At 33.1% G+C, this 22,074-nt stretch overlaps 2 protein-coding genes across 5 annotated transcripts; both read right to left on the minus strand.

The window, feature by feature from the left end:
• Positions 1 to 1,198: 1,198 nt before the first annotated feature.
• LOC11446800 (autophagy-related protein 18b) lies at positions 1,199 to 7,250 on the minus strand. 4 transcript variants are annotated; one of them, XR_005645879.1, is made up of 13 exons: positions 7,050 to 7,250; positions 6,874 to 6,947; positions 6,729 to 6,802; positions 6,327 to 6,436; positions 5,652 to 5,743; positions 4,981 to 5,093; positions 4,363 to 4,482; positions 3,822 to 3,967; positions 3,192 to 3,305; positions 2,894 to 2,959; positions 2,109 to 2,160; positions 1,856 to 1,981; positions 1,588 to 1,730 (listed from the first exon to the last, which is right to left on the minus strand). XR_005645879.1 is itself a non-coding variant. In XM_003610205.4 (11 exons), the coding sequence occupies exons 1-11, from the start codon at positions 7,121 to 7,123 to the stop codon at positions 1,595 to 1,597; spliced, it is 1,119 nt and encodes a 372-aa protein (XP_003610253.1). In that variant the 5' UTR covers positions 7,124 to 7,240; the 3' UTR covers positions 1,199 to 1,594. The 4 variants fall into 4 exon arrangements, 2 of the variants coding, with proteins under 2 accessions (XP_003610253.1, XP_039689574.1); XR_005645878.1 differs by having other exon boundaries at positions 1,594 to 1,730; positions 1,835 to 1,981; XM_003610205.4 differs by lacking the exons at positions 1,856 to 1,981; positions 2,109 to 2,160 and having other exon boundaries at positions 1,199 to 1,730; positions 7,050 to 7,240.
• Positions 7,251 to 16,318: 9,068 nt separating this feature from the next.
• Positions 16,319 to 21,472, minus strand: LOC11425481 (probable LRR receptor-like serine/threonine-protein kinase At4g30520). Its single transcript, XM_003610208.4, has 11 exons — positions 21,006 to 21,472; positions 20,776 to 20,908; positions 20,616 to 20,687; positions 20,147 to 20,290; positions 19,947 to 20,018; positions 19,810 to 19,869; positions 19,593 to 19,693; positions 19,372 to 19,503; positions 18,927 to 19,271; positions 17,879 to 18,258; positions 16,319 to 17,131 (listed from the first exon to the last, which is right to left on the minus strand). The coding sequence occupies exons 1-11, from the start codon at positions 21,091 to 21,093 to the stop codon at positions 16,736 to 16,738; spliced, it is 1,923 nt and encodes a 640-aa protein (XP_003610256.1). The 5' UTR covers positions 21,094 to 21,472; the 3' UTR covers positions 16,319 to 16,735.
• Between the last annotated feature and the right edge of the window lie 602 nt (positions 21,473 to 22,074).

Genomic DNA, 22,074 nt, shown 5'->3' on the forward strand with positions numbered 1-22,074 from the left:
TTCTAGTGATATCATGGGTAGTTGCTAACATTCTGTCTAGGCTAAAATATGACGATGGGTAGTTGCTAACATTCTGTCTAGGCTAAAATAGTCCCTGCAAATATGCCTCATTTTGGTTTTAGTCCCTGTAAAAAAAAATTGTTGTTTTTGGTCTCTGCAAAATATTTTGATTTTGAAAATAGTTCCTGCAGGGACTATTTTCAAAAACAAAATATTTTGCAAGGACCTTTTTGAAAATGAAAAGATTTTGCAGGACAATTTCTCTAATAAATGGGTTCAGTCATCATGTGCCACGTGTGCAAATCATCACAAAAGTGGAGCCAGGGACCAAAACCAAAATGAGGCATATTTGCAGGGACCATAAACAAAAAAAAAAAATTACAGAGACTAAAACCAAAACGAGACATATTTGCAGGGACCAAAACCATATTTTAACCTTCTTTTTAAATCAGAGAGGTGGCCCGTATGCATCCTCATTCATTTTCTTATAATGGATTGTCTAAATCACATGACGTGGCCCACATGCATCCCCATTCATTGTCATAGATTTTGAAATGTTTAAAACTAACGTGAGTTAACTTGCATTACGTGAGTTAATTTCCGCTAGTGTAAATTTTTGTATGAGTTAATTTTTACATCAGCATGAGTTAACTCATGCAGTGCAAGTTAACTTACGCAGGGATAATATGAACATTTACTTTGGGAATGAACATAACCGTTTAGATAAAGAGCAGAATTCTACATGGAGCAACATCTCACCCCCTCAACTTCTAAAAATCTTCAGATATTTTTGGTAGCATATTCCAAAAACCAAAATGGATACATACGAGACAATGGGTCTTTACCAAAGGACCTAATACGATTTGATTCGTTGGAATTAAGAGGATCGATTCATTTTGTACTCTATTTAGATTTAAAATTTGATTATAAATTCAGTACTTCAAATTTGAAAAAAAATTGTGATATCAAATTCCTTCTTATCTTTTTGACTAAATAAAATTCCTTCTTATCATTTATTCTAAGCTTGATAATTACATTACTATATCATTTGCCAAAACCGTGTAGCAATGAGTAGGTAATTGCATTTTTTAAGATGAGAAATCGTAAGCGTATATACTGTAACTAATTTGGGTTGTGCAAGAAATTTAACCATTCATGCATATTAATTTAATTAATATTTTACTCGGTTATCAGCAAATTTGAACATAAGAAGTCAATTATTGGTTAGTAAGCTATTGGTTTAATCAGTTCATTGTACTGTTAAATTCCTTACAAGATCTACATAAGACATATTTTCGATGTAATGACTAGTTCTGTCACTCCCGTGACATTCTGGGAGAGTAATTTGAAACAATTTTACATTGTTACCTTTCTATACATATCCATCCATAGGAAATTTAGGATCATGATTTCCTCCACATAACACATTCATGCCAGAAGCAGCTATGGCTTTGGAGTGAATTTGGACATTTCCCTGAGTAGGCACTTGATGTTGGCAGGCAATGGTTGCTCTGGAAAGTTTCACCACGTGTAGCATGTAATTTGCCAAGCTTTGTAGTTATAGACGGGGCAGTAAAAATAACTATTTTGCTGCTCATGGAACTTTATCCAAGGTCACAGTCAAGAGATTGGTTTCACGCTCTAAAGACCAAGACAATTTCTGATGAGCATCAATGCTCAAGTTATATTCTTGAAAGTAGCCATTGTAAGTTATCACACACATGTTGGCCCTGGAAAATTGAAACACATAAACTTTTAGAAAACAAATCGACATCAGATATTTAATGAAACATTGGGAGAAAGGACATGATTTATTGAAACAAGTAGGTATCACCATATGGAGCTAGTCATAGACCTTTGTACTTTATAACCCAAAAAGAAGTACCACACTTCAATAAGCATATCTTGAGACCTTCTACTTCTCTGGTTACAACTTACACCTATTTAGATAATTCTAAACTTCAGTGCTGTACATTTATATATTGGGAAAAACCCAAGTCCCACATCGGATAGACAAGACTCTTGAGAAGAGTATATAAAGAGGAGGTAATTCTCAAATTACAAGCCGGTTTTGTAAGGATGAGTTAGGCCCCAAATTACAACAATATATAGCCACTTATTGTTGGTTGGATTAAGGGTTTTCCATTTAACCATAACAACCTAAAAACCGTAACATTGTGAGACATGCACACACGTCAATTTTTAGGGAAACCAGAACAAACAGTTTAAGTGGAAAACTGAAATACACGGCCAGACGAAATTAGATACAATAACTTGGACCAATCACTATTGGTATACAACCACAGGGAGGTGACATTTTTTATTAAATTAAAAAAAAACATGCAATGCACAAGAAAGCATTGATTTGTTGACTACATGTGCCGCACAAAGGCAACAATGAAACCTTACAATATTACTATCACACTATGAAACTGATATCAACAGACAGGAAATTCCAAAACCCAACCAATAAGCAATAGCCAATAAGAAAGATTCTGGGAACGGAGAGCCACTTATAGTACAATCACTTATGTTCAACACATCACATTTCATGTTCATAAATCTCCTACATGCATCATCACATATTTGCCTTGGTTGCTAAATTGATTGTCAACATTTATGGGCCGAGCAATGTTAGAATTTGAAAAATGCATGCAGCACATAAAATAATCATATTTCCGTATCTAAAATGCAAAACCAAAGAGGTCATATAAAGTGGTGCAGTAAACCATAGTTCCACGTGAAAGAGAAACTTATTCATTCAGAAGAAGCCATGCAATATGCAAGATTTCATTTTTAGTCTGTTAGCAGTAAGCCAGTAACTAGTAACTACCGACAAAAGCCAAAATCAAATAAAGATTTGCTAAATGGTGGCCAATAATGAGGCACTCACCTACAAGCTAAAAGTTCAGATGATGAGGTGTCAGTAACATTTTCAACCTTGCGAATTACTGCAGAGCTGTATGATAAACAGAAGATGTTATAAAATAAGTGTACATAAATACTATTCTTACTACTATATAATCAGAAATCCTTGTTTGGCTGACACAATAAATCCCCAAAAAGATAACGCGATAAATCTTGATTATAAAAGCAAGGATCATATCCGTATAAGATAGTTCCAATGTCTAGAAAGGCCCATATAAAATATCTTCCCAAGACATGAATCCAGCAACATAAAAATACTTAACCTTTTGACTCCTGCAGGAACAGCATTATGAAGCACATGATGATAAGCTGGATCCAGCACATCATTCACTGCATCAGGAATTATCGATCCAAGAAAACCGCTTGATCTCTTGCTCCTAGTAAAATCATCAAACATAAACAGGACATCTTTCCAAATCCATTTCAGAGGAAGAAAATAAAAACTTTTGAAAGTAATCAAAGCTTCCCCAAATTATATGGACAGATAAAACCAGTTATACAAAGGGTTGTGTACATCTGAACGTGCAATAACTAGTATGTCATCCACTTCTTTAAGTATGCAAGAAGGAAATATTCAATTCAGAGTGGCATTTCTTATTTGGCCCTTAATAGATAGCTGTCCCCCAATATTGAAAACATTAAGTTAATTTTTTTCACTATTTGGCTTTTTCAGTGCTATTTACAAGTCCATTTGAGTATTTGACCAAGCCAAACACAGTATTTGACCAAGTCCATTTAATTGTTTTACATTTAAATTTAAATCAGGCTAGCTCAACTTTTAATGAGGTGAAACAATCCAAACCTATGTGACATGTTGACTGGTGTACATCAATAAAGTAGTCTAACACTTGGGAAAGTTGGCGAGGCGAGAAGATTTTAAATTGAATTCTCACCGTGGATGTGAAGCAAATCCAAGAGTGAAAAGATGAATAGAACCAGAAGAACTAGTGGCTGCAAGAATATCTGGAAGCTGCTTTGATGGCCCAAAGGACAGAGAAAATATGGTAGATGAATATGAACCCCTTCGGAAGCTATATGACTGCAATAAAAACATTTGTCAGATTCTACACCTGAAGTAAAATTGCAACAGATATAATATCAAAAGCATAAACAACTGTGAATGTCTCATCCATGAATGACCTTGAAGCCAAAGAATGGAAACCAAAAAAACGAGCATTATAAATCAAGAAAGTATTGTCCCATATAAGCTCAAGGTCAATACTATTAGTAAAGGGCCTCTAAGTGCGTTTGCTATGACTTCAATTTAAAGCGACTTCTAAAGGATTGCACCCATATTTGATTCAATAGAAAATTCTAACCAAGATCATATTGTTTGCAGCATCAAAGAGAGAGAAAACACAGGAAGACACAAGCAGTAATGGCTAATAATACCACTAATATCTCTTATCAGTATTAAATGCATAAATTCATCACCTTTGTTGCATCTGATACCAAATGAACTCTGACCAAGGTTCCTTGCTCGGATGCTGTAGCTATATACATTCCGTTAGAAGAAAAGACCATTGCAGCCAGTGGTGAACGATGAGCCTCGATCTGTATCTCAGATTCAATAATAATGACCATCAGTTTTTTTTTAGAAGACAAGTAAACAAAACAGTGTCAATTATATCCTTAAAATGAAAATATCAATTGTCATAAAATAATGGAATAAGTCAATTATTCGTGTGTACTTCAAACCAAACCTTTTTCCTACTATGCTCCCAAAATAAAGAAATCTCACACAAAGCAATTAACGCATACAGTTTATGTAACTGATTAAATATGTTAGTTCTTGAAATTCCAAAGAAGAAAAGAGATTTTTTATTCAACTAAACAAGAAATGCCGAATCAAGAAGGCAGGGATGAAAAGAGTAACAGCAAAAGATGTAAAAACATGAACATTTATATTTTCAAGGTTTTCATCATCTCATTTACTATTTGTAGTTACCAGACAGTGAAGGTACAATAGCAATGGAATTCATGAATAATAAAGTGACAAAGCCATTTTATCTTATTATGCAAATAAATTTATAAAGGAAAATTGGGCATAACCTCACAGTGTAAATTACAATCCATGACATTGTACAACAATGCAGATCCTTTCGTGGTACTAGCAGGGAGAGCCATGTAGCAAGCATCCAAACAAGGGGAAAGGGCACAAAGTCCTGTAGAGAAAATTGTCTTAGATAAGTTTATGCAATTATACATAATATAACAATCAGCTTGGCATAATTAAACATCAAAGTCATTGTGGTCACAATCCAGTTGACTATAGCATAATAATCTAACAGCTACAGCTTACAAAATAAATAAACAAGTCAAAATCTTTAAAAAGTACTACTTTAAAAATAATTAAACTCATTTAACAATGATGTTTCACTAGATGCTTCTGATCTTGAGTGGCATCCCTAATTTAAACTGGTGGTTAACTTCATAGAACATAATGGTAGAAGCTTGATATGATTGCATCTCAGTAAGATGGGTGCCCTAGTTAGGCATGGGCACGTTCTCTTTCGTTTTATCACAGGCACAAAAGGGACACACTCATCCAAAAGTCAAAATGAAAGGTGCTAGTCTATCAGAGGATAATATGTATATGGAAATAAGAAATCTATATTAACTTTTCAAGTAATTTGAAGGAAAAACAATGCTTATCACAAACCTATGTCCAAGATTAATTCCTGACTGAGTGAAATCTTATCAAGTAGTATTTGCAACCTCACCTTTAATATTTGGAACCGTGTCGAAAGTGTCCAAGATTGAAAGACTATTTATTTCATATACATATGCTTTGTCTTGTAAAATGACAATGAGTCTGCATTAGAGAGAAACAATGTCAGCTAAGATTATTCTCAATAGTCAAAATGAATGCTGATCAGGTCAATGAACTTGGATTACTTATGAAAGGAAAAGAAACTGTAAACCAAGAAATTAAAAACTTATAGGAAACTTGGCTGAATACAAAAATTGTAATCTAGAAGGTATTTGTCAAGTTGAATTTGACCAATATAATAAATTAAATAATGTGGCCATATATAGTTGTCTGAAACTCAGTAAAAAAACAGAAAGAGGAAATATCAGTTTAGTTAACACTCTTATCTAAGACCATCTAAGACCCTTGATCAACGAAAACATCTTCGAACTCAAAAACTAATTGACATGTTTCAAATTTTCTTCCTAAACATTCCTATTCCCAGTTCATGGATTTTAGTAACAGAAGAAATTTCAAAGCTAAAAGTAAACTAACTCACAATGTAAGCTCCAAATCAAATTGAGTAAAAAATACGCATATCAATTTGTATAGCTGGAAACAATGTTATTTACTTAAATATAAAGTACACAAAAAGAAGCATTTGGCAGTGCAATACTAAGCATTATGAGGTGCATGTATGTGTGACCTTTTTCGATTCATGCGAATAGCTAGTATTGAAGTAAGAAAGTTCAATTCTCTAAGAGGAGCACCAGTTGTAGTATTGAACAAACAGAGTCGGCGAGGGGATAAAGATGGCTGCATAAGTTACAACAATACAAAACCAAATCAGAGAGAGAAGAGAAACCTCTAAATCAAATAAAGACTCTGTTTGGATAAACAACTTAATTTGCAGCTTATAGCATATATATGTGTTTATCATGATTTTTTGAATAAGCTTAAGAAAATATTAAAATAATGTAAAATTGTTTTTGTATAAGGTATAAGTTGTTTTGATAATGAAAATAAGGTGAAAAGAGGTTATGAAGATGTGATAAGCTGTTTTGATAAGTTGTGTGGAATAAGTGAATCCAAACATGAACGAGTATACCTGATCACCAGCACCGACTATAGCAAGAAGACTTGAAGTAAAGAGCATCTCAACAATAGAGAAAGCTCCAACATCTACGTGAAGAAATAATAATTAATTAGGAGGTGATTAATTATGAATTATGATGAGAAAATTGTATTGATACCTCTTTGATAACAGAGTTTTCCAGTATTAGTATCAAATATTTTGAAACCATCTTTGGTGCCAATAGCAAAGCAACTGAAGCAGCAAGAAATGAATGAAGAAGTTGTTTGTGAAAAGAATTAAGGAAAACGATGAATGAATGATTGATTAGAGAAATCAAAAATGAAAATAATTGACCTATTGTCTTGGTTGAAAGAAGCGCAAAGAATGGGACACCACGACGACGACGACGATGACGAAGAAGATGACATTGGAATAAAAAGAATTTTTTGATTAATCTTTGAATTCAATGCTTGTTTTGTAGATTAATTTCACCACCATGTTGTGTTTGTGTAGCGTAACAAATGAATCATCAATACGGAAGTACTTCAACATACATATTTAATTCTTTCATTAATTAAACTCTGCACGCTAATCCCAATCAAACCGCTCATAAGTTAACTTTTTTTCTTTAGATAATAAATGATACTCCCGCTTGGAATTATTTTATGACAGCTCTCTTTAGGGTTTTAGCTCAGTTGGTAGGGATAAATACATTTTATATGTAGGGGTGGGGTTCGAACCCCAGACACCCCACTTCTCCACATTTAAAATATGTGAGCTCTAGCCATTAGACTACCTGACCAAAAAAAAAAAACGAGTTTAATGATGGTGGTGGACGGTGAAAAACAATTTTGTACACTCCAATTAAAATAGGCTTAATTGCACTTTTGGACCCCTATCTTTCCGAAAGTTGCGGTTATGGACCCCTAACTAATTTAAATACAAAACAGCCCCCTATGTTTTGATTCTTTAGCAGTTTTGGACCCCCAAGGCAAAAAAATAAAAATAAAATTGACATGTGGCACCTCACTTAGGGTGCCACGTCAGCGTTGACCGAGTCAACAATGGACTGGGGGTCCAAAACTGCCAAAAAATCAAAACATAGGGGACTGTTTTGTATTTAAATTAGTTAGGGGTCCATAACCGCAACTTTTGAAAAGATAGAGGTTCAAAAGTGCAATTAAGCCATTAAAATATTCACAATTGTCATTTAAATTGAAAATATTAAGGTTTTTTCTAAATTACCTTTGAAGAATGGTGGATAATTTACCCACCAACCAATGAAAATGAGCAATTTATTTGTGGGATCAAGATAGTTCATGAATATGTGCTTATGTTGCTAATGTGTATTGGTTGGGGTAAATTATCGATCATTCTTTCATGGGTAACCTAGTTGTCATCAAACATTAATTAACGTGATAATTTTGAATATTTTGATATGATAGTCAAACATTCATTCCTAATATAATTTCACTTTTAGAATGCACAACTATTACTTCTAAATAATAGTTCATTTTGATCCTTTGTTGGAAATTAAGAAATGTATATATTGAAAAGAAAACTGAGTTATTTGACAAATTTATTCTTCATTACAAAAATATATATACTAATAAATAGTTAATAGAATAATAGAAAAACAACAATAATATGATGGTGATAACTAGGGTATCCATGGAAGAATGGAGGGTAATTTATCCCAACCAATACACATTAATCACATAAGCACATATTCATGAACTATCTTGACCCCACCAATAAATTGTTCATATTCATTGGTTGGTGGGTAAATTACCCACCATTTTTCAAAGGTAATTTAGAAAAAACCTAATATGATATTGTAAAACAACGAATTTATAAGTTGGGACAATATTTTTTCAAAACAACTTAAAATTTAGCACATGGGAGTATCATTTTATTTTATTTTTAGAAGGGGGTATCATGTAATATTATTATCAAAGGAGTTTAATCATCATGTATTCGTTTCTTTATGTATCTTTCCAAAATAAAAAATGTACCGTTTGATGTAAAATAATTTTAAAAATTTATTAAAAAAATTAGATTGATGTCCAATGAGAATTCGCCATTTGGTCACAAACATATTTCGTAATCAAAATTTAAAAATAATGGTAAAGATTGATATCTCATTAGCGTAATATTCTCTCCGTCCCATAATAGCTGAGTCATTTACAAAAAAATATTGTTCTAGAAAAATTGACTCATTTCATTTTTCAATACAATATTAATTACTTTTTTCCAATTATAACATTAATTAATACCACTTTCACCACTCCCAATTCAATATATTATACTTTGCAGTTATGATAAAGAAGAATACACCAACAATTTTTTGACAAAAGAATACACCAATAGTTGACAAGGGTACTCAAACCCATTTTTTTCTCTCTCTTTCACTTATACACTTTTTCTTAATAAGTATGAAATGAGTCAAAGGCCCCGTTAAAATGGGACGGAGGGAGTAATATATATCACTTTTCTAAGGAGAAAACAAAGTGAACAAGTATTAAAGAGGAGTATCACATTCAAACCAAAATTTCTTATTACGAGGCAATGCAACTTGTGCACGACAATTCGTCGTCCTAGCTCACTCGTGTCGTTCCATAAACTTATACAACAATCAAATTAGGCTTGTTCGCCAAAGCTGAGTTGAGCTTGTCACAAAGGAAAACGACATTGTATAGTAGGTCAAGGTCATTTTGAATTTACTTGGAATTCAAGTTAGTAAAAAATTTAACCAAGATCTAACGTGTTTATGAGTTCGACAAACGGATATGTTAATTACACAACAAACTATGTAGGAAATAACACCACCGAACAACGTAGCAACCAAAGAAGAGAACCATTGTGGGGTAAAACACTCACCATCAATATGCGACAAGGAAACTTTGATTCATCATATTAGGGGATCGTGAATGATGGACATATTCGGGTTGTAATTTTCGTCAATAGTTATTGTTGCCTTATCTCTTGGGGTTGGGTGGTGTAGACGTTATTCAAGGAGTGGTGTGGCTGCATTGTTAAGAAAGTGTATAAGGTGGATTTGGAGAATACGGTGGGAGATGCTCTATCTAAGCAGCATAAGGAACATGAATTCAGAACTATTGTGTCGTAGCCTATTTTGATGCATGGCAAAGATCCAGGGAGAAGTATTGCAAAATCTGGTATCAAAGGGAATTATTGAAGTTATCTAAGAGAATCTTGGGGCCAAACCAAGATACATGATGCGAGAAGGGGCGTTATACATGTAAAACCATTGATGATTCAATTTTGATTAAAGGACTTTCATTCCTCTACAAATGGAATCAAGCAGAATGTGCAAACCATCTTTAATAACATTAGTTGGTTGCTTGGTAATGAAGATACGATCAAGTTTTTGATCTGTGTTCCTTACAATAACTTGACATTCTTCGTAGGACAACTAGCTACATATATATTTTTAGCCTTTAGTAGGAGGAAGGGAGATCTTTTGAAAGACATGTTATAGAAATATCTTTGTCAATCTTCGTTGCCGTCAAGGTGCAAGAACAACCATTCTTAACATATAAATAGTTTCATTTCCAGCAACAATTGATCATTTATCAATCAAACAGAACATGGTCCGTACGTTTTCGATTCTATCAAATACATGGGAAAATTAAATAACAATTGCAAAGGAAAATTTTGTCAAAACATAGAATTCTTGCATAGTAGAAAAACTTTTTCTTGTGCATCTCAAAGTAGTTTGCACTCCTGTGCTTGAGTTGCATGGAATCATACTCTAGTTTCAGAATAAAGTTAGTTGAGTAATTTGAATTCCTTCTCATAAAGAACAAAATATAAGAAAGGAAAAAAAAAAAAAAAAAAAAAGGAAATTCAGTGAAATTTGAAGACGCAACTTCCCAGGCCTAAAGATTGCACGTGGTTCCTCACATCAGTCAGCTTCTTCAAATTTGATGATAAACCTCCGGAACAAAATATGTTGATCGCCTCTAGAACTGTGGCATTTTCTGTCAAACACTTTAACAATTGGATTTCAATTTCATCTCCATCAAAATCTGAAAAAGAACATAATTTGAGAGAAGATTTGATACAGCAAGGCAAAGAATCTGATGTCAAGTCTTCATTATCCAAGGCTGTGCAATCTCCCTGAACAAGAACCAATATACAAGTCAATTAATGTAAAGAAATAATATTAGTTGTGAGACAAGACATAAGAAGTAGAAGAAATGATGCAAGATATAAGATATACCTTGGAAATGTGAAGAACTTCCAGTTTAGGAGTTTTACGGAGAATGTCTACTAATAGTTCACAACTAACATAAAAATACCCCAAAATCATGTCAAGTTTCGTCAAATTGTTGAATGAAGGCAAAAGATGACCACAATTTCTTGGATAAGAAAAACGCTGGTTAAGGAAACAAAAATAAATTCATTATTGTGACATATAAAGAACATGCAATGAATAAAGAAGCACATAACGGGAAGAACATTGTCAATAGTCATTTTCTTATACAATATTTAAAAAAAAAATAAAAAAAAAGATGATAAGTAAATATTCAAACATACCTCAATAGTATTATTTGTTAGTTTGAGAGACTTGACACTAACAAGTTCACTCAATAGCTCCATTGCACAATGAGAAACATGTAGTGGATTTTCAGGATAGGAAAACTTAAGATCAATATATGCATCAACTATGGAGGTTGGTTTAACAAGAATATATTTTATAGCTGGATTACTCGTGCAACTTAAAAATAAAGACAAGATTCACAGCATCAATTATGACTATACAACTTGGAAATTGAAACACATATCTGATTTATGTTAACCCATATACATTTATATAAGGTCAACTCTTCAAGGATAGGGCACCCAGAGAGAAGTCGTTGGGCCGACATCTCATTATTGAAGGAAAGACGTGAAAGATATAATGTCTTCAGATTTGGGAAGCAAATACCATCAGGTATAAACATATGGACGCCAGATTCTAAATACAACTTATTCAATGAGTGAGAAGATGAGAAATTATGGGGTAACTTAAACCTAGAATCTATAAAATTTAGGGAAAGTTTAAGATCAAGGACTTTGTGCTTCAGTGCATAAGATAACAAAATATTAACTTTCCATGCATCATATATATCAATTCCTTGCACCTTAATGCAGAGCCTTTCTATGTGATTAGATTTGTGAAGTAGTCTTCCAACTAGATCGAAGACGCAATCTGCTAACTTCAAATTTTGGTGGTGTAACCCATCACAAAAATGAGGAATTTGAAAATCAAAGAAGAGTAAGTGATCGAGTCCACAAGTGTTTCCACTTTTTCACTAATATGGAGGTTTTTACAGCATCTTTGGTAGGGACTAAAGAAAGAATATCAAGAAGAACGTCCTCAGGTAAGTCACTAATCATATCATTCATGTTACCCGCATTATGTCTTTGCACATCTGTTGAAGAGATTGCACCAACCATGATCTATGCTAGCCTGCTCAAAAAAAAAAAAAAAAATGTATTAATATTGTTGTAAATTTGAGACAAATCAAAAGTATAATAGAACCTATGCAAAATAGGAGGTTGATATATGGGTTTCCGTGCAGTCACGCAATCAACAATTCTTGATCGATCGATTAAGATCAAACGGTCGGTTCAGAGTTCAAAGCCGACAATTTTAATTTTTTTTAGAACTAAAAATACGTAATTTTTGGACTGTCTGTATGATCTGGATCGAATCAGATGGTCACTGGTTGGGTGACTGCGATTTGAGGCTGATGGGATGAATGCAACCGTATGGAAAAATTACTGGAACTATATCAACAGAAACTCATTGCAAGTGATCAACCACACAACTTATTGGTGTATTTATTAATTGTTAATTTCAGATTATCATTGCTAATCTCTAAACCCTAACCTACCACCACTCTACCAACAAACAAATTGATATACTTGTGCTGTGAACTTCACATATATATATCAACATAAATAAAAGCATCTATAAAAAAAAATTAAGTAAAAGCAATGTCTATCAGATTACTACCATGTCCAAACTCAAACAAATGTCTGATAAATGCAACAAAAAAATAAAGATTTATTTGAATGCGACAACCGAAATATTTGGTGGAAAACAATACAGAAACAAGCTAAGAAACTAAGCAAGCAAAACATCATTAACAAGAGCGCTGCTAAGGCGATCATATAACACAGTGAATCGAAACAATGCAAAAGGAAAAGAAAAAACAAAAACATACGTGTTTATGATAACTCAACTGATAAAATGCATTTGAAACGGCGGTATTAGGGCACCACGAGTGTTCCAGTACGTCAGAGGCTACATACTCAGTTTTATTTTCTTTCTTTTATAATATTAGGCTATCCTTGGTAACTCTTTTTTCTTTGAAAGATTGGTAGGCTATACTTGGTAACTCTTTATTAGGCAAAAAAGAATTGAATAGTTACTATTTAATTAGTTCATGAGCTGTACCAAAAAAAAAAAAATTAGTTCATGAGCTGTATTACAATTTGTCCAATTAGTTCATGAGCTGTATTATAAAATAGAAGAGAATCATAAATTATAAACAAATATTTGTCAAAATATTTTTATAAACGAATATAAAAAAAAAAACTACTTGACCTAGTTCTAATTAAAAGCACTAAAATTATAATTAAATAAAACCTAAAATATATGTCTGCCATTCTTTTTTATTGATTGTCCTTGAATAAAGAAATGTGTTAAGAGATTAAATAAAGAAATGAATAAATAAATGGGGGTATGTACGTTAAAAATAAATATCTAAAGAATATTTTTTGTCAAACATAGAAAAATATGAGTTTAATGAATATGCTCCGATAATGTAAATCAATTACAATAGAGGAGTGATATTTGTACAACTAATATTAGACAACTTTGGTGACAACTATTTTTCTTCTCTTGTGATTGGACAAAAACAATGGAGAGAGAAAGAAGAAGAGGGAGAATAAAAGCACATGTGAGTATGAGAGACATGATTGTTCCAAAAGTTGTTAAAAAGTGGTTGTACAAATATCATTCCTCTTTACGGTAAATTAATAATTTCTTCATGTCATACTATTAAAGTGAAATATAGTAGGGTGATTTGGCCGAATACACGATATATTGTTATTGAATGATGTCGATGTGCATCATATTTACTTTAAAAAGATACTCATGATATGTCATAAAAAATGGAATATAAATATCTAATTTGTTATGCACTATATCCATATATGAATTTTAGGGTGTAGGTTCAATTAAATCTCTCACCAGTGGACCATCTAAAAATTATTATTAGAGTTAACCAAACAGTTTAGATTTGTTGATAATTAAAAGGAGAACATGAATACATTTGCATACACAATTCTAGCTCTATCTCTTCCATCTTCTCCTCTACACAAAAAAAAATAAAAAATATGTAGATGTTTTTTGAAGATGCTTGCAAGTGACCGAACAAGTGCAGTGAAATCCATTTTGGCTTGAGAAGAGACCGAACAAGTGAAATCCATTTCATTTGGCCTTTTAGTTTTGTTTGTGTTTGAGTGGTAATGAAAATTTAATTTAAGCAATTGATTCAATTCAAACATCTGGTCTAAAACAAAAAAGCAATTGCAGTGAACAAAGATGGGGTTCCATTTCCTTCATTATTATTTAATTATTGAAAGAACAATCTAATGGTACAATGGTGTGGTCAATATTATTTAATTATTTACTCTAATTAACATCAATTGAGAGAACAAAGATATTATTTTGTGACAAGTTTATCATTTGTTAGAAGTATATATCTTCTGCAAAATTTTGGTACGATGAAAGGGATGGGGGAAGAAATATGCTTCTTAAAAAGAAAATTGGGCCAAATTAATTTTAATTCTTAGTCGGAACAATTTTTAAGCAGATTTTACTTACTTTTCGATCGAACACGAAATCTGAATTACTAAAGTTTTTTTCCCTAAAAATCGAAGCATTAACGCAAAAAAAAATTAATTTGAAGAAAAAGATTGCATGCATGAATGAATTGTATAATTTACGGTGAATCCTCAAATAATGATTGCATATGTTACTCCTATATGCCATTAACTGCCTTCCTTTTCACCGTTGCATTGATTAATTACTAATTTGCAGGTGAATCCGGGAATCATTTTTTACAAACTAGAAATAGAAATTAAGACTGACCAAAAAAACAAACGAAATAGAAATTAAGAGCTTTTATACTCTCTTTTTTTAGAAAGAGCTTTTATACTATAATTAACTTTTTTTTTTGGAGAGAATACTATAATTAACATTATGCAGTATTAACGTTGCATATACAATCATAACCTTCCATCTTATCAATTAGTATTAATTGAAATTATTGCAAATATGAATTTGTTTTTAAATTATTCCAAAAGGAATCTCTTTTCTTTGAGGGGAAAAAATCTCTTTTTTTTTTTTTTTTTTGTTAGAATTAGCTTCCCTTTAACGTGTCGGGTACCGTTTGGATGACATTGTGGTTGGTGACATTGACCAACCACAATGTCACAAATGTCTTTCTTCTTTCTCTTTCTCTTTCTCAATATTTTATTGTTTCTTTGTACACTTGTAACATTGTGGTTGATCAATATTACCAACCACAATAAAAAAAAAGTTAGGGTTTTTTAATAAACAAATTAGAGGGCTATGCCTTTTAATATCATTTGTCTACACTTGTCATTACGCACCAAACAAAAGCCCTTTAGTGCTTACAAGTTCAACAACTCCCGCTTAAGGGTTAGCGTCGTCATCCTCCGTCCCAATAAACCAACACCAGTTGTAGTTTGAGTCTTTGACATCGCCTCAAGTCAATATGTGATAGCAAATAATTTATTAAAAATATTCTTTAATTATATCCTTAATATTTAAATCTATTTAAACATATCGTACCAAAATGCAAATTAGAGGGCTATGCCTATTACTATCATTGGTCTACACTTGCATTTTTTTTCAATTATTTGGAAATGATAGCGACACTAGGTTTTTGAGTAAACAAATTAGAGGGTTGTGCCTATTACTATCATTGGTCTACATTTGTCATTACGCACCAAACGAGCCCCGCTTAAGTGCTTGCACGTTCAACAGCTCTCGCTGAAGGGTTAGCGTCGTCATCCTCCGTCCCAATAAACCAACACCAGTCGTAGTTTGAGATCACCTCAGCTCAATATGTGATAGCAAATAATTTATAAAAAATATTCTATAATTATATCCTTAATATTTTAAATCTATCTAAACATATCGTACCAAAATACTAGTGTTATTCTAAATTAAAACTACAAATCAAAGGTTGTACAAAGCATGTGTGTAGTATATATGTAGTGACATAGGTGCAACGAAAAATACAATTTAGGAAGCTGCAAAGAGTCAAAGAAAAACAGCTACTGAGGTCTGGGTACTAAAAGGAAACAAGACAATACCGACTAAAGCAGTGACCAGTGAAGATAAGAAACAAGACAGAAAGGCAAAGGAGCATAGAAAAAGACACCAAATAAAGAAAAAGAATAGGGGCGTGACCCTGCAAAACCATCAGATTGAAAATGACCCTTAACAGTTGAGGTATGAAAGCTTAGACCGTGACCTTAACTCATACCTTTCACATGTTTGAACATCAATGTAACCAAAACAACACTAAAGATAATTTCATATTGCCTATTGCCATGTTCATCTTCAGTCAACTCAAAACCTAAGAATACATCATTCTGCCAAAGACACTTTTTTGTTTCTGTTTCATATACTAAATAGCAAAGAATCTCATGATGTTTACCTTCTACCATGAAATAATGTTGCATCCAAATCAAATGCATAGTAGCAGAATAATATGCACAACTGTACCAGTACTACTTTACTGGTCTACTCATATCTACAACAACCCCAAATAACAAAATTGTATTTTAGAATATATACATTGGTTATATCACGGATTAAACAAAGTTAATATAATAATAAAATTTGCTCTTAAAGATTTATATGGCTAAAAGAGCTTCTGATCCTTTTTGTATCGTCCTACTATTTCCTTCATTATTTTTCTAATTTATCTAGGGCCAGAGAGTTCCATGGCATAGGAATCCAAAGACTGATCATCATCATCATCCATGGTCATGCCAAACATGCTTGAACGATCATGAAAATTTTCATCATGTTTTGAAGTAGTGGTAGGACGAGATGAGCTATTGCTACTACTGTTGTTGCTGTGACTATGGCTCCAGCAGTTACTTCCATAATTATGTGTCGATGCCCACTTCTCAGCAAGTCCATCTCCTTCAAGCATCCGGACCACTTCGGACATTTTCGGCCGGTGAGCTGTCATATATTGGGTGCAAAGCAAAGCTACTTGAAGCATTTCCCCAACCTCTATTCTATCATAGTTGCTCCCTAGTTCTTTGTCCACCAAAACTTCAACCTTCTTTTCTTGCTGTATTTTTTTAACCTGTGAGGACACCAACAAAAATTGATCACTGGTCACTCTGAGGTATATACAATTATTTTACCTAACATACAGATACCTATTTCATTTCAAGGACATGTACCAGATAGCAGGTGTCAGCCTAGTGTCAACAACTTCACAGTTCTCGGTCATATTTTCTTTTGAGTATCTTAATAATATCACATTATATTTACATATATTACATGTTTAAAATTAAATTACCCTACCATAACAGTACATGCATATTAAAAAATGTCCATATAGTGCAGTGCATCGCAAGTCAGGAGTATTTTACTAGAAGTACACTTCAGATTTGAAAGCAGACTAAAAAATTGCAGATGAAGAATAAGCTATACTTTGGATGTGTGAACATTCATATCAGAATAAACTTTAAGTTAATGACATCAGAAAACATACCCTACCACATTAAGCTATAATTTTCCTTTCCAACTTTTCAAGAATAGTATTATAGTAAAGTATAGTGTAGTGTAATATTCAATACACACAAACATCAAATATGCAATAATATTAAGACATTTTGGTAGAATTCGTAACCCTGTGTCAAGTGTAGATCAATACATATTGAAAAGATCAAGGAAAAGCCAAGCACAAGAAACTATCAATGAAGAGTTAAACATCATATATTTATATAGCTAAGAATTAAGATATTAGTTTAATTAGCAAAGAATCGTGTTTAATATCAATGAATTAAATGCACAAGAATGTTTGGATTGTAGAGTATGGACTTACCCACTCTAGCATAGCACCTTTTTGATTCAAGGTTTTCCCAAACTCAAGGGCTGTCATTCCGGTTATAAGCTCTAATAAGAGAATGCCGAATCCAAACACATCAGTTTTCTCAGATGATTGGCCAGTCGAGAGGTACTCCGGTGCAATGTGTCCAACAGTGCCACGTACAGCAGTGGTGACATGAGAATCAGCATGATCAAGGAGCTTTGCAAGGCCAAAATCACCAACGATAGCCTCATAATCATCATCCAGAAGCACATTAGCAGCTTTTACATCTCTGTGTATGATTTTTGGATCACATTGCTCATGAAGATACAGAAGGCCCCGAGCAGCTCCAATTGCTATCCTCTTTCTTGTGTTCCAATCTAAAGCGGGTTTTCCTATTATATCACAGACATGATATGAAAAATCAGGAAAGTGAAGGTAAAAAATCAACTGGCTTTATCACTTCTCTTTACAGTAGCCACAGAGACAAGTAAATAAGAGCAAACCAACAACCATAATTATCGGAATACTCGGACCATTTCTAGCCCATCACTTGAATTCTTAGCGATTAGTTTATTTCCCAAAAGAGTTTGGAGTTCAATTGCTACTTATAAATCTTGATTATGACTGTGTTTCAATCTAAAGCCGGTTTTCCTATTACATCACATGCATGATATTAAACAACAGGAAGGTGAATGTAATAAGATTCAATGGCTAATTAAGCCTTGTAATAAACAGTTAAGAAAATAGAAAATCGACTAGCTTTATCACTTCTCTTTACAGTAGCCAGAGAAGTAAATAATAGCAAATCAACTACCATAATTATCCGAATACTCAGACCATTTCTAGCCTGTCGCTTGAATTATTAGTGATTGGTCGAATTATTTCCCAAAAGAGTTCACAAAGAATTCAATTGCTACTTACAAATCATGACTGCATGTTTAAAATTAGAAAGTTTGAGAGCCCTGATTAATCTTTAAACAGTAAATAACTATATCACATCATATGATCGAGTGCTTTATGAGAAAGATCAACAGCAGCTAGTATAGAGGGAATTAAGTACCTCTAAGCCTGGAGGCCACACTGCCATTAGACATATAAGGGTAAACCAGAATTTTGTCATTAGGAGTAGCACAATATCCAATTAAGCGAAGTAAATTGCGGTGCACTGCCAAGCTAATCATCTCCAATTCTGTTTGGAACTGTAACTCGCCCGCACTACCATTTACATCTTTCAACCTTTTCACCGCCACCAACGTGCCATCTCCAAGCTTCCCCCTATAAACATTGCCAAAACCTCCAGCACCAAGTATATTCTTGGAGCTGAAACTATCTGTTGCGTGTTGGAGCTCTCTGAAACCGAAATGTTTGAGATTTCCTAGGCTAACAACAGCCTCTTCTTTATAATCTGCAAGAACGCCAACATCATAAATACTAATTAATTTCCAACACTACCACTTTGTAACTAGATAATCTATAATGAGAACCGTTGTTTCAGTGCTACATACCACCAATATACAAGATGGCTCCATGCTGTCTTTTCTTTCTATACCAAAAGAGCCCCAAAAACAGGACTATGAGAGAAACACAACTAAAGCTAACCCCAAGAGCAATTGCTAGTTTCTTGGACTTGTGTTTTCCTACAAATGTAAATATAACACGGATTAAAAAACAATTTTATGAAGAAAAGATACGGAACCAGGTTCAGGAATGGAGGTGGAAGGTATACCTTGTAATATTGCTTGAGAGAAAGGAACAGGCATAAGGGTCACTGATCCAGAGCAGCCTTCAATAGAGGTGCTTACACAAATTAATGGATTCCCCACAATACTACAAAAGTAACAGTGAATCAAGACAAAAGCACAATTGAAACACTGAAGTATAATTATAAGTTTAAAATAATGGAACACTATCTTGTCCACATTTGAAAGAAAGAGAAAACATACTTGAATGATCTAGCTGGAAACTTGGGCAACGGTCCAGTGAGATTGTTAAAAGACAAGTCCCTGAATGTACAGAGTTAGCATTAGCATATCTGAGTTTCATGATAAAAATGTTGACAAATAGTTTTAACCATACTCACAAGAAAGCAAGCTGTGTGATATTTGACAGTGAAACAGGAAAGGGTCCAGACAAGCTATTGTTGTTCAGCCTCCTGCTCTCATTGCGTGCAAACAAAACAATATAAATATAATAATCATATAGTAATATATTATAAATTATCTATGAAGATTTGATGCACAAAAAGAGGTAGAACAAAACATTGAAACAGTAAATACTCACATATACTGAAGACTATTCAATTGATTGAGTGAAGATGGAATGAACCCAGAGAATCTGTTATTTGAAAGATCTAAAGTTTGAAGCTTTGGAAGGTTTCCAAGTTCCGGTGGTATTTTGCCTGAGATGTTGTTATTCTGCAGTAACCTACATTCCAACCAACAAACCCAAATCAGAAAATATTCAAACAATTTCACATAAAAAAACAAAAAAAAATATGTTCCAAAGGTTCTTTGTTTCATAGTAGCAATTTGCTGAAGTAAACAAACATTCTCAGAGTTGATAGAGACTCAAAAATAGTCCCTAACCAGTTTCATACCAAAACAACAGTTACAAACAAAAAAAATGAAGACCAAACACATTGCAAAAAAACAAGAATAAAGAAAACGACAAGAAGAAACATTGTAAGAAATATTAATAAAAAAAAAGGGGGAAATTGGGAAAGGACAAATGAGAGGAAGATGTGACTAACACTTGTTTAAGATTTGTTAAATTAGCAATTGATGAAGATAAAGTTCCAGAGAGAGATTGACTAGGAGCTCCCCTGCAAATAAAAAATATAATAATTAATTTAAAAAAGGAGTGAAAGTGAAAAGGTAATAATAAGTAAAGAAGAAGAAGTAAGTAGTTACAAGCCAATAACAAAGGAATCAGAAGAGCAAGTAATCATAGCCCAACTACAAGGGTCAACAGAGAATTCATCCCAGTTGCTTAATACATTGTGTGGATCATTTAGTGCTTCTTTAATACTCATCAAAGCAACCACTGCAATTTAATATATATTATTAGTTTGAAATTAATTAATTAATGAAACGTTTATGAATAATAATAATAATAATAATAATAAATAAGCAAGTAGTACCTTCGGGGTTGCGAGGCTCTGAAGCGGAAGAGAAAGGTTGGTGGGAGAGGAATAAGAAGAAAAGGAGAAGAAGGAAGTTGAGAGGCATAACGGTTTGTGTTGGGTTTTGATTAAGAGAGAAAAATGGGATGAAACAAAAGAGGAGGGAGTATAGTAGAGTACTAAAAAGCAAAAGGAAAAGAAAGAGTTACTAATAAAATGAGGGAAGTGTGGTAAAGGTAAAGGAGAAGTGTAACATGACCCCCTTTCCTTTCCCAATCACACTCTTCACACTGCTGTGCTGTGTGTCTGTGGTGAAGGCAGAACAAATACAACAAAGATGGTGCGATAGAGCGAGAGAACATGTGAATAATAAGCTCCCTACTAGTACTACTACTACCCCCCAAGAATCAAAACGTCCATCACTCACTCACTCTTACAAACCAAACACGCATGGGATTTCCAATTCCAATTCGACACTACTAGTACTATACTCTGCACTACACTACCTTGCTTTCTACTATTATATCTTTTTTTCTTTCTTTTATACTAATAACTTTTCATTTTTAATTTTTTAAAAAATCATTCTATTTCTATTTTCATTTTCACATGGGAAATGCATTGCTATACGTAGAGGGTCGAAGTTTGAAATCTTTTTTTTTTCTTTTTAAGAACTTAAAATGGAATTTATTAAAATTACAATGAATCACCACCATAAGCATCGTAAAGTAGCAACATACAAAAGATAGGAGCACCCAATTGTAAACTCATACACGCGTGCATCAAAGATCGAATCTAAAAAACCAACAGAAAAAATCACCTAACAAAGGGCTATATTCTAAATCAATAAAAGGAAACACCAAAAACAAAGCTAACACCAAAATCAAAGATAACCCTCCACACAACAACATAAACAAAAGTTGTATTAAATCCTTCAAACATCATCACAAGCTGCCATAAAATCTGAATCTAAATTATTCACCTTAAAAAATGGAAATTCTAACCACTTGACTATCCGAAAGAAAGAAAGAAAAAATTAGTGAGAATTAATTTGAACTAACAGCTACAAACACGTGATCATTTTTATTTT

Source organism: Medicago truncatula, chromosome 4 (assembly GCF_003473485.1).
Source record: "Medicago truncatula cultivar Jemalong A17 chromosome 4, MtrunA17r5.0-ANR, whole genome shotgun sequence".
Classification (NCBI taxonomy): Eukaryota; Viridiplantae; Streptophyta; class Magnoliopsida; order Fabales; family Fabaceae; genus Medicago; species Medicago truncatula.

Excerpts from the sequence above, each read along its gene's own strand:
- LOC11446800 (XM_003610205.4), bottom strand. The coding sequence starts at position 7,123 with ATGTCATCTTCTTCGTCATCGTCGTCGTCGTCGTGGTGTCCCATTCTT. Across the intron at positions 6,803-6,873 it reads AAAACTCTGTTATCAAAGAG|ATGTTGGAGCTTTCTCTATT; the intron begins GTATCAATACAA and ends TTCTTCACGTAG. Across the intron at positions 6,437-6,728 it reads TAGTCGGTGCTGGTGATCAG|CCATCTTTATCCCCTCGCCG; the intron begins GTATACTCGTTC and ends TAACTTATGCAG.
- LOC11425481 (XM_003610208.4), bottom strand. The coding sequence starts at position 21,093 with ATGCCTCTCAACTTCCTTCTTCTCCTTTTCTTCTTATTCCTCTCCCAC. Across the intron at positions 20,688-20,775 it reads GATTCCTTTGTTATTGGCTT|GGGAGCTCCTAGTCAATCTC; the intron begins GTAACTACTTAC and ends TTTTATTTGCAG. Across the intron at positions 19,272-19,371 it reads AGCCATCTTGTATATTGGTG|ATTATAAAGAAGAGGCTGTT; the intron begins GTATGTAGCACT and ends GCGTTCTTGCAG.